Below are 12710 nucleotides of genomic sequence, written 5' to 3' on the forward strand. Positions count from 1 at the left end.
ATAAATTTTTAAAATGCTCTGGTGTTTCCTTTTACACTTTTTCTAATATGTATTTTCCCCTTGTTCTGGTAATATGCTACAAATTCAATTTGATATCCTTTTTTTTTTTTTTTAAACATCATGAAAGTAAGTGAGCAAAATACCCATTATTGCCATTTGTTAATACAAAATGGAAGGGGTAATTTAGATCACCCTTCTCTTTAATGAGGTGACAGTGGGTGACCCAGCAGTGAGTTTTTCTTTAATTCCAATTTTCTTTTCCTCCTAGGCTTTGGCTAGCATCAGCCATGTGGCGCATGTTACTATTACAACCAAAACAGCTGAGGCAAAATGTGCATACAGGTATGGTGCAGTCTGCTTTCATTCATGTATTCATCCTTAAACATGCTTTATGCCTAAATTTCAAAACCTTTCTAACCTTTTCTAAACACCAGTGTCATCTTTTTTGACCAAGATCTTGGATAAGTTTTCTTTCTCTATGGACCAGTTGATAATGCACAGGGATGATTATTAGATAATAATCTTACTCATGGATTCTTAACAGATAAGATGTGACATATAAGTGCTTATAAGCTCTATTACCCAGATGTATTCTAAGTAGGTGGTAAACACGGATGTTACTCTGCCCTTGTGTGCTGTAATAGTGTATCACTTTGATTACAGGATTGTTGCTGGGGTGATAGAGGCTCATGGTACCTTAGCTAGCTTGTGAGCCCCTGGCTCCCTGCCACACGTGTGTGCCTGTGCTGGCTTCCCCTCCCATGGGTGGCCACTGGCACAGCTTTCAAAGGCTGACAGCCTTGGAACAGAACAAAAACAGGATTTGAGGAATCATAGTTTCACCTTGGTTTTTATAAGCACTGGCCATTTACTAGAGGACAGGTAGGAGTACCTTAAAATAATTTTTTAATCATACAGATTGTTCATAAATTAATATAGAAAATAGCTCCAAATACCTAATGGAAAAGGGAGCATTCTAGAGTATACAGCACTGTTGCTGGAGGAGTTTGACTCTATGAATTATACTTGCCCTAGGATCTGGGTGTGCTGATATGATCAGAATTCCTTTTCACAAAACAGGGAGATACTTGAGGATTAATGTCTTCCTAAATAGCCTGGGACACAAATTCTGTTTCTTTACTACTGGGATTATATTATGCTCTTGCTTGGGAGCTCCAGTGGCTTCCCTTCCATGGTGATATGAAATCCAGAGTCAACCCTAAATAGCACACTCCCACTGTGCTCTCTGTCCACCTTTCTAGCCTCTGCTCTCCACAAATTCCCAGCTGCCAGGTGTTCCAAAGCTTCTGTGCTTCTATGTTTTCTTTTCCTAGATGGTCTCTGAAACTCTTCCTCCCTAAAACCCAGATGAATTGTCATCTGTTCTGTGATGCTTTCACCCCTTTCCCCTCCCCCAGGCTGAATAGTTGCTTCTCTAGATCACTTAGCACAGTGTTTTGCACTTTAGGGAAAAGTGATTAAGATTAAGAGTTCTCTAAGGCCTTTGTTTATTACCAGGGCCTCTGCCGGCCTGTCAAGTGGTAGCCCCACCAGAGGATTACAGAATTATTGAAAAAATTTTACCATCACCTTAGGCAGTGGCAAAACTATTTCTTTGTAGCTCAAAACTCAGGAACTAAAAAAACATTTACTAAAAGTATAGGTTTTTTTTTTTTTTGTATCCAATTGGAATCATAATGAAATAATAGAAAAAGAAGAAAACGGCAATGAGGACAGTAGATAGCATGGCTATACTTTAATCTATTGTTGATATAATTCACTTTTTACTCTTTGGATAGATATTCCACTTCTATTGGATGTTAATAATCTCTTATATTTTCTGTTAAGAGCAACTTATTCGGATGGAAAGCTGAAAGCTCCTCCTAAACCGTGTGCAGGCAATCAGGGGACCCAGATCACGGTAAGAATGGTACAGGGGAGTATAAGTTTTTGGAAAGAGCTTTGTGTGAATATTGAAATGAAGAATAAAATTGTCTCTGAGTTTTCAAAGTAATAATAAAACAAATTTTTGCTAGTTAATAGAAACAGCAAGATACTGCTCTCCAAACAGGAGGACTGATAATTGGCTTTTGTGACATGGTAGCCTGTGTGCTCCCTCCATCTGTTTTGACAGGCTGGGAGATTATTTTATTGGAATGGCAGAAATCAGTGGCAAAGTAGTTGGCATTGAAGGAACCTTAAACTTGGCTCCAGAAGACATGAGTTAGAGTCTCAGCCTTGCCACTCGGTGGTTGTGTGTCCAGAGGCAAGTTGTTTACTGGCCCTTAACCTCACTTTTCCCATCTCTCAAGTAGAATAAAGAATATTCGCCTCTCTGAGGGTGTTTGAGTAATATGGTTGTATCATTAATCAGAGAGAGTCTACTGTGGTGCCACATTCCGTCTTTTCTCGTTGTGTAATCCCCTAAAGTACCCTACTATCATCTTTTGTGTCCCACCGCTCCATCTCCAACCCTAGCTCACAGACATTTCCCTGAAGGCTCTAAGCCCTAGCCTTGGTAAGTAAGGCAGGCAGGAGGCAGAAATGAAAGTATGCTTCTAAATGCATGTTAAGACAGACATGCTAAGACAATCATGTATATAGGGTGACCACAGTGTGATTTCCAAAAAGCCCAAATGATCTCAAATTTTCTAATTATTCTTAGTTTGAAAAATATGTTTAAGGGCATCTGGGTGGCTTTGTATGTTAAGCATCTGCCTTCAACTTAGGGCATGATCCCAGGTCCTGGGATCGAGCTCCACGTCAGACTCCCTGCTTAGCTGGGAGCCTGCTTCTCTCTCCTTCTGCCTCCCACCTCCCCACTACCGCTGGTGCTCCTTTGGGCATGTGTGCTCTCTCTTTCTCATGCTCATTCTCTCAAATAAAATCTTTTAAAAAGTATGTTTGGATGCCATGTGATAGTGTAATTATTTGTAAATTTGCGTTTGCCCCATTGAATCATTCACTATCCTGGGTAAGGCTGTGCTTTATTTGTCTTTGTATTCTCAGCACAAAGTAAAGAGCCTGACCCAGTATCTATTTGAGGAATCAATGAATGAATATGGAAGCAGAAAAAATATACTTTATTTCCTTTGTTTGTTAAAGCTGACTTATCTCTTGCCCCTTCCCCTAATCAGTGCTTAGAACTATACCATTGGTAAGTATAGTTGGAGTCTCTGCTAGCCAGCTTTAGGTAGACAGCTTGAGTCTTTATTTCCATGCATTTCTGTGAATTTACAAGAAAAAAATCTATATTTTCAGGTGGAGGACCTTTTTTACAACATATCCACGAGGAGGAAAGCTTTAAAAAATCCAAGTGAAGAGTATGGGAAAATTTTGGAAGTTGTTGGCAGGTACAGTCCAAAATCTAGGAGTCATTTTTTGAGATCTCTCACTGAAGGAACGTGTGCCGGTGCTTATAAATTGAGAACAGTTGGGCAACCCAGGTGGTTTAGTGGTTTAGTACTGCCTTCAGCCCAGGGCTTGATTCTGGAAACCTCGGATCTAGTCCCAAGTCGGGCTCCCTGCATGGAGCCTGCTTCTCCCTCTGCCTGTGTCTCTGCCTCTCTCTCTCTCTCTCTCTCTGTGTGTGTGTATGTGTCTCTAATGAATAAATAAATAAAATCTTAAAAAAGAAATTGAGAACAGTTGGTGAGCTAGGTGGAAAATAGTACATTTTGTTCTAGCCTACAGATGGTTTCTGGTCAAGGTTTAGTCACTGGTTCTGGGCTTTGATCTCTCCAGGAGGGAGCACTTGGTCTCTTCATTGAGGGTTATTTGGTAGAAAGCAAAACAGATGGACTCTAGCCAACTTGAGTCCAAAAGAAATTTATTGGAAGGCTAAGAGTGACTCACCAAGGGATCCCTGGGTGGCGCAGCGGTTTGGCGCCTGCCTTTGGCCCAGGGCGCAATCCTGGAGACCCAGGATCGAATCCCACATCGGGCTCCCGGTGCATGGAGCCTGCTTCCCCCTCTGCCTGTGTGTCTGCCTCTCTCTCTCTCTCTCTGTGACTATAATAAATAAATAAAAAATAAAAAATAAATTAAAAAAAAAAGAGAGAGAAAAAAAAAAAAGAGTGACTCACCAAGTGGCAAGAAGTGTTAGTAGCTGGTTCCTGGGGAGGATGGAAACCAGGCTGGCTTCGGGGATTTGATAGTGGCCCTGGTACAGTTGTTTTCATTCTTTTCTGACTACTCAAGTGTCTGTTTCCTGGGAGAGTACATCAGATTGGCATGGCTTGGGTCCCCTCGTCAAGTGCCCCTGTCTATGGGGAGATTCCTTGGTTGGCAGTCTATAAGAGTATATCAGGTGGAATGGGGATGAGGTCGTTTCCCAAAGAAAGACTAGGAGCTGTTAAAAGAAGGATAAAGTGTTCAGGGCAGGTGAAAATAATGTCTACCGTAGACTTACTTCACCTGCTGGTGTTGGTGGATCTGACATGGGCTCTCTAAGCCTGCACATCCTTGAATTGTAGCAGAAATCTGTTAACCTTTTTTCAGTATTTCTGATAACTCCAAAATGAGTACAACATTTGCTCCTAATAAAATGGAACAGACTTATACATCAAATTTCTTTGCTTTTCCCTGGAGTTGTATAAATCAGCATCAATGTTAATTATCTCCTGGAAATAAAGGAGTTCTAGTTGGCTGTTTTGGATCTAGGTGTGGTCAAGTGAATTCTTTATTGTCATCTGCATGAATGCATCTTGCAAGACACAGTCCTTCAGTTCATGGGGCTTATGGAGGGAGGAGTAATCAATAAATAATAGGCAACAGAAAAGACTGGAAGATGCTGGAACAGCCTGGGACTGAGGAAGGAGCGGGTGAGGGGAGGGGTTATCTTGAGGGGCTCTGGGAGAGAATGAAAGAGTTCAGGAGTTGTAAAGGCAAGGTTCTCAAGATGCAATGTGGACCTGATGGGTTTGTGAAAGTAAAACTGGGCAAGGAGGAGATTATATTGAAATATCCTTGAGTGTAGTCAGAACCCTATAAAAGGAAAAAAAAACTTTTTTGTTTGATTCTGCCACATTTAGCATTGTTATCTCCATGAAGTCTGTGGGTAAAATATATATGGAGATATTCTTGACTGTATGTATCTCCGTTTAAATCACTTAACCCTACGGAATTATTTAACCGGTAGGGAAATCTGCCTTATATTGTGCATTTGGCCACTCTGCTGACGATTTTCTTGTCTTTTCTTTGCCAGGTATTCAATACACAATTCAGGCATTAGTTTCTCAGTTAAAAAAGTAAGTGGTTGGTTTATAAGGGATGGTTATATATTAGAAAAAGGGATTTTTTTTTTAAATACTTCACCTGAAGAACTAAGTTGTATTTTCTGCTCTGTTCATCAGCAAGGCGAGACCGTAGCTGATGTTAGGACACTGCCCAATGCCACAACGGTGGACAATATTCGCTCCATCTTTGGAAATGCTGTCAGCCGGTATGTTGATAATTGATATTTTGAAAAATCTGCATTCCATGTCTTGGTTTATCATTTATCACATTATTTTGGAATCTGCCAAGGTAGCACCTACCTTAAGAGTTTGCTTTAGTGAGATATACGGGCTTATTTCTGTGCTTCAGATTTGTTCATGGAGTCCTGTTTTCAGGGAACCCACACTTCCTGGATGCATGTTATCTCCCAAAAGCTCTGGCTGTAAATCAGTGTGTTCTCTCTAGTCTCTGACTTCAAAATATTGACAGTGTAGTAGGATTCTTTCATCTTCCAGTGCTCCCTCTTTTCCTGATATTTCCCTTATCAGGACATTGGGATTTCACTTGTTATTGTTTGGCATTTTTTCACTGCCTCCCATACCTGGCTTTGTGCCAGAAGTTAAGGATGCAAAGACAAATAAACTATTCCTGCCCTTAAGGACTTCCCATCTGGTGGCAAGTTGTTACCAAATCTTCATCATCAAGGAAAGCATTGGGGAACTTGCAGTATAGACTCCTGACAGCACTCCTCGTGCAAGCGAAAGCCACAATTTCTACCACTGAGCACTGGCTCAATCTCAGGACTCCGCAGAGCCCAAAGTGCCCATGTCATAATCTGAAGGGGAAAATACTAAGGGCTCTCCCTGTGCCAGGCATGGCGTAATGGTGTGGATGCAGGGTACATGCAGATGGAGAAGGCAGCCCCTGGCTTCACTTTTTCCAAAAATCTTAGAAGCAGCAGTAGTCCTAGAGCCCAGTTTTCTACTTCAGAGGGCAATTTACTCATTTCTTTGTGCAGAACCAAGTTCCTGACTAGGGAACAGTCCATTTGCTTTTAGTTACCCTTTTCTTTATTAATTGTTAATGAAGTTTTGCAAACTGTGTTCCCAGAGCAGGGAGAGCACACTATTGTACAAGGAAAACTGTACGAGCTTTCTTTATTCTTTAAAGACTCAGAACTAGTCGTTATGAAATTCCTAGGGATAATAAGAGATTAGAAATTGCCCAGAGCAGCAGTTCCCAAAGGATATTTCCAGAACACCAGCCTCTTGAGACAGTTTTGGGAAGAAAGGCTTTGCTGGTGTATTGTGTGTGAGAAACACCGCAAGCTGTATTTTCTTCTCAAAGACTCAGAGTACACATTATTACTTGACAGCTTTTACTGTACATTCAGCAAATGCTTTATGAATGCCTACTGTTTGCTAGGTGCTGTGCTGAGAAATATAGTAGGGCATAAAGCAGAAATGCTTCTTGCCCTCAGAGGACTCATATCCAGTTGGAAAGACACATGAAGTAATTATTATGCCATTCATTAGTGATTGTGCTAGGTGTCTCAAAGGAAAAATATAAGGCACAACGGGAGAATCTCTCAGGGTCAGGGAGAAGGGATGGTCAGAGAAAGTTCTTTGAAGGAGTAAGCCCAGACATAGGAGGGATAAGGAGGAATTAACTAGCTATCAGTAGGAGCTTTCCAGGCAGAGGGACAGCACTTGTGAAGATCCTCAGGCAGAGGTGAGTGTGGCTTATGTGAGGACTACCTTTCATCCATACCTCACCTCCCCATAAACAGCCCTGAGGATACCACACTAGAGCCCCAGTGTGGTGCTGTTCATATAGTAAGGGATTCAGTAGAAATGAGCTCTTCTGGAATTTCATCTTTGGGGTTTACTAAGATCCATAAAGGTCTCAGCAAAATAAGGTCTCAGAGCTTGGACTTGTCATGTCCCAGTAGTCAGAGCAGTGCTTGGCACAGAACGGAAGTACTTGAGAACAGTGATGAGGTGAGTAGGTGGGTAGATGGAGGGACAGACAGATGGATGGATAGATGGGTGGGCCCAGAGGACCTCAACAAAGCCAGTCTCGGGAGTCCTTACTTGGCACTATTAGTTTATGAAGGAACCCTGATTTTTCCAACTTTCATTCTTTATACTGTTTGAATTTTCCATTATTTTCAAGACCTTCAAAATTTTTCTTTTTCAACCAGAGAACTGATAGAAGTTGGGTGTGAGGATAAAACCCTAGCCTTCAAAATGAATGGCTACATATCCAATGCAAATTACTCAGTGAAGAAGTGCATCTTCTTACTCTTCATCAACCGTAAGTGAAAAATAACCATATGGGGAAGTCTGTCCACATGGAATTTTATGGGCCTGTGGAACAATTCCGAATCCATAGGTTTGATTACATGCAGGAAACCCTCATGCTGAAGTGTAGCTTGGTTAGGAAGCATTTATAATTTCTAGCCTAAATCTACTCAGCCCTCTGATTTGTGCTCATTGCTGGCTGACTATTGCAGTGTGTGGTTGTTGCCTCTGGAAGAGAGCATCTGTGAGCCTGACCAGCTTCCTCCCCTGCTGGCATCAGAGCCTTACAGCAGGCCAGGCTTTGAACTGCACAGCAGGACACAAGGAGGGGGTACCTTGGGTTTAGGCACTGTCATCAGTAAAGAAACGGAATGTTAACCCCTTGGGATTTTTCTTTTTAAAAAATGGGTTATTTATGGTATAATGAGTGGTACTGGAAATCAGGGAGGAAATTAACTAAATGGATTTGAATTTTTGTCAGATTCCTCTCCAGTCTTTATCTCTCTGCGGGCATATTATTTACATGATTGCTACTTGTTGAGTAAATACTATTTTGCATTCTGTTTCTTTTTACTTAATTGCATATTATATGGTTTTGAGAGACTGTGACGGGGAGCAACAAACGGATCTGATTCAGTTTTTAATTTCCCAGCCAGAAATGCATCCTGTATCATACCGTTTGTTCAGTGCTTACATTTTTATCATATATATCCTTTACCTTTATTATTCAAAACAACTCATTGTATAGTTTTGTTTGCTTACTGTTGAAAATGGTGTATTCCCCTGTTCCATTTATAATAATAACCATCTAGAAGTGTCCCAGATTATACATGTTTTACAGCAGTTTTCAAAGCCATATAGAAACAGGGAAGAGGGAGTCAATATAGACACATTCTGTTAAAATAGTCTATATTAGTATGGTTTTTTCCTACTTCATTAAGACTTTAGCCTAATCTATAATAAAGCTTGCTTTAATCAAGGCTTAGAAATGTTTTTCATTTGTTTTTCTAACCATGAAGAACACTGCTTTGTGACACATCTGTTGGCTACAGAATAGACAAGCAGAAATCAATGTAAGTGCCATGTGGGGGCACTTACATGCCATGTCCATGCTGCTGGTGAGTCCTGCATCAGCGTTAGCTAGTCTGGTCACCATACCAAGTTCCCTGTAGCAGAGAGGTCAGACTCTTAGAGGGATCATCTAGTTATCTCCATGCCATGTGCTCTCACTCAGGCAGTGGAAAAAGGAACATTGTTTCGGCGTGTCTCCAGTCCAGAAATCACAGCAGAAGGGCTCTGGCCATCCCCTTGTCAGGTGCCCACACCTGCTCAAGGCCTGTGTGCTCAGGGCATGTGTTACCACATATAGCAACTTTGTTGAGGGGCTGCGGAGTTGGTGAGGACTCAGAAAATAATGGTCTCCTCATTGATAAGATCACAGTCTCTCTTCCTATTGGAAATAAAACCATGGGACATATCCTTGGCTACACCAGCCCAGGAGAATAGATCACCAGCAGGTCATCTGTCTGGGGAGAAAGGAGGACTATGTTTTCAGAAAATACATTTTCCTCTGATTTTTGTCTTACCTCTCCCAGCTTTTAGTGTTTTCCATCCCCTTCAACTCTGTGTCATTTCCTAAATCACCTTAAACATACGTTCAGTTATTTGTACTGCCTGAAATGCCTAGAAAACTGTTTCTTACATTCATAACTCAGTTGGGATACCCCACTGTTGGACCCCACCCCACCTGCCCTGGGCAGAGTTGGTTGCCTCATCCCCCCACTACTTAGCACACATCTCTCGTGTGGTTTACCACTTGGAACTGGAGTTCATGTAGTCACCAATGTATTGTCTCCCAGCCCGTGGCATATGTGCTAGGCAGCCAGTACATATGTGCAGCAGGAAAAGTCTGAGAGCTGATGGATGCTGCGCGCTGTGCCCAACAAGGGCAAAGGTAGTCCTCCCAGGCAGATTGAGGGAGGGGCAACAGGGAGGTAGAACTTAACTGTCTTCCCTTGTTTCTGTGACTTGACTGAGAGGAGAGAGCCTGAAGACCGGGGTGAGATGATGATGAGTAGCAACACATGGAAGGCCTCTCTTCCCTGGGGTCTGCTGCAGATGTCACTCTAGAAGTGTTTTTCCTGAGTGATTTCATGGCATGGTATGAATGTGTACCTCGTACCTCTCCTGTCAGGACAGTTTTGAGCTGGTTACTCACCTTTTATTTTCTAGATCGTCTGGTTGAGTCAACTTCCTTAAGAAAAGCCATTGAAACAGTATATGCAGCATATTTGCCCAAGAACACACACCCTTTCCTGTACCTCAGGTAATGCAGCGCCTGGCTCCTCACCCGAGACTCACAAGGAGTAAATTCTGTCCAGCTGCCCTCTTTGAAAGAGATGGGCTTGCTAATAGCTCCATCAGAGTGAATCCCATCTACCATTGGCAAAAGGATGTTCTGTCCTTTCTCACAGGTGAAGGGAACAGTTTTCCTTCATTTACTCATGCAGGAGAGTCTGACTGAAGGCCTCCCATGTGCCAGCCACCGTGTTAGTGAAGCAAAGGTGAATAATGGATCTTGTCCCTGAACAACCAGAAACTTCACCCTACCTGGCAGAGAAACTCCTTCCTCCTCAACAGGTCCTCCAGTGCCTTGTACTGACAGGGATTCACATTGTGGGCACAGAGCAAGCAATGAAAGATGGATATGGAGCTGAGGCAGTAAGGTGATAGCTGGCACGGCCTCTAAACTGACTTTTTTTTTATTACATTTTGATGATAGAGCATTCTCTCACATGCATTCTTGCTTTGATCCTCAATACTGACAAGTAAGTAAGGGACAAGTTCGTGGATACAGATGAGAAAACCCATCCAGAGGTGTTAAGTGACTTGCCCCAGGTCACATAGTAAGAAATACCATGAGTTCTGGAATGATGGTAACAACTGATGTACAATGTACTAAGTATGCGCAGAGTGCTCTGTGTGAATTTCAGCCCCACCATTTGTTATGTCCTCTTTATAGACAAGGAGACTGGGGCAAAGAGGGGTGCTGTCACTGCCTCAAGGCTGCACAGCTTCAGAATCCAGGTCGCTCAGACTTGACCCTGAGGTTCAACCACTGTGTTGTCTCGCTTTCCCAAGCCTGCTGGTCACCATGTATATCGTATGAGAGTTGTCTTCCCCATTCCCGACCACCCGATGTAAGACGTAATTGCTTACTTTTATCCCTGCCAGTTTAGAGATCAGCCCCCAGAACGTGGACGTCAATGTACATCCCACGAAGCACGAAGTTCACTTCCTGCACGAGGACAGCATCCTGGAGCGGGTGCAGCAGCACATCGAGAGCAAGCTCTTGGGCTCCAACTCCTCCAGGATGTACTTCACCCAGGTGAGGGCGCTCTTCGTCCAGCTCTTGTTCTGGTGCTTTCACCCACTGCCTGAAAATGAGGCCCATCTGACATGAGAGCCCAGATTTTGGCTTGTTGCTTTAAGACTGTCTTTCCAAGGATTACCAGGATAGTTTTTCTTTAGTAATATCTCCTTTTTTTGAACCTGACTGTGAAAGTATTATGTTATCCCTGGGCCTGGTCATGATTCAGTCTCTGTCTAGAACCTTAGGCTGACTTCTCAGAAAAGCAAGCTGTCTGAAACAGTATAGGGCACCTCTCCCATGTACTCTTTTTCCCTGAGAGTATTCAGGAGGAGGCTGATCCCACACTTACATGGCAGAGTAGAGGGGGCCAGGTCCATGAGAGGTAGGGGGACAGTGGGAGGAGCAGGACCTATAGTTTCAGACAGGCCTGGGTTAGCGCCATGTGACTATTAACCTTCCTTGGTCTCCCTCAGTGAGGACCAAACTGGTCACCCTCACATCTGAATATGGTTATAAGCAAATAGGTGAAGTGTCTAATGCAGGGCCTGGCACCATTCACCTTATTAGAATTCCCCAGGTTCTAAGTGCTTATGATTCTGAGCTACTACTCCCAGCTCTCTGGGGCCTCAGTCTTCCCATCTATAGATGTGTGGATAATACGATCTCCAGTGTCCCATCCCAGTTCTGACATGATGGGATTCTAGGCCGCACAGGGTGAGGGTGTGTTCAGAAGCACCACAAACCCCAGAACTACAGAAACAGAAACATTCCCACCTGCCCCCCTCCCAAAAAGAGGGAGGAGTATGCGCCTGTGTGGCTTGGTCAGTTAAGCATCTGACTGGATTTCAGCTAAGGTCATGATCTCAGGGTTGTGGGATTGAGCCCCATGTCAGGCTCTACACTGGGTGGGGAGCCTGTTGAAGATTCTCTCTCTTTCTCTGTGCCCCTCCCCGCCTTTCTCTTCTACTCTAAAAAAAAAAAAAAGAAAAACAGAAACATTTCCCCATTAGTTGCACCAGGTCCTGCAAGCAGAGAGAGTAGGCTTCTGTGAGCCTGCTTTGATTTACCAAGCCAGTGAAAGCTTCCCTTAGGAAACTTCACAGAACGCACCTACTTGGGAGGTGGCATGGGCAGTAAGCAGTGAGAGTAAATGCAGTTAGGGCAGCTCCACCACTCCTGGAGCCCAAGCAGAGGGTTGGGCAATGAGTACACTCACGCTGCTACTGATGCCATCTGAAGGGCATATGTGGCAGGTGGGCAGAAGGAAGTTCTCCCTGGGCACAGGGTGGTGGGCCCCTGATGCCACATGAGCCCTATGTCTTGTATAGGTAATAGGTATGCACATCCTTCAGTGCTGTTGCTGAAATGAGGACACATGCACTGTAGGGGAGCTGGACCTGACACGGTGGGTACAGCTCTCAGCAATGTGTGATACATAGAGAGTGCTCAGTCACTGATAGTTGGTTTATACTTGTTGCTGCATCTCATCTTCTGTCTCCCTTGTAAACATGCACTGAGAGTCCTGTGTGGGCAAGCAGCTCTTGACTGCCTGGGAACACACCACTGCTGGTTCCTGCCTTCATGGAGGCCCTCCTGGTCTCCTGGAGAATATATCCTATGAGAGAGAGGAAAAGAGGGACTCTGGGGACTCCTGGGTGGCTCAGTTGGTTGAGCATCTGCCTTTGGCTCAGTTCATGATCCTGGCATGGAGCCCCGCATCGGATTCCTCCACTCAGTGGGGAAACTGGTTCTCTCCCCTCCTTCTGCCTGCCACTCCCCCTGCATGTGCTCTTGCTTACTACCAAATAGATAAATAA

The 12710-nt window shown here is 43.6% G+C and overlaps 1 protein-coding gene across 1 annotated transcript in view; it reads left to right on the forward strand.

The window, feature by feature from the left end:
* MLH1 (mutL homolog 1) overlaps positions 1-12710 on the forward strand; it is a 48506-nt gene that overhangs the window by 6865 nt on the left and 28931 nt on the right. Inside the window, exons 4-11 of the mRNA XM_055321686.1 lie at positions 269-342; positions 1849-1921; positions 3262-3353; positions 5207-5249; positions 5355-5443; positions 7421-7533; positions 9753-9846; positions 10755-10908. Coding sequence (XP_055177661.1) covers positions 269-342; positions 1849-1921; positions 3262-3353; positions 5207-5249; positions 5355-5443; positions 7421-7533; positions 9753-9846; positions 10755-10908 — 732 coding nt within the window. The remainder of the gene's footprint in view (positions 1-268; positions 343-1848; positions 1922-3261; positions 3354-5206; positions 5250-5354; positions 5444-7420; positions 7534-9752; positions 9847-10754; positions 10909-12710) is intronic.

Source organism: Nyctereutes procyonoides, unplaced genomic scaffold (assembly GCF_905146905.1).
Source record: "Nyctereutes procyonoides isolate TBG_1078 unplaced genomic scaffold, NYPRO_anot_genome, whole genome shotgun sequence".
Taxonomy (NCBI): Eukaryota; Metazoa; Chordata; class Mammalia; order Carnivora; family Canidae; genus Nyctereutes; species Nyctereutes procyonoides.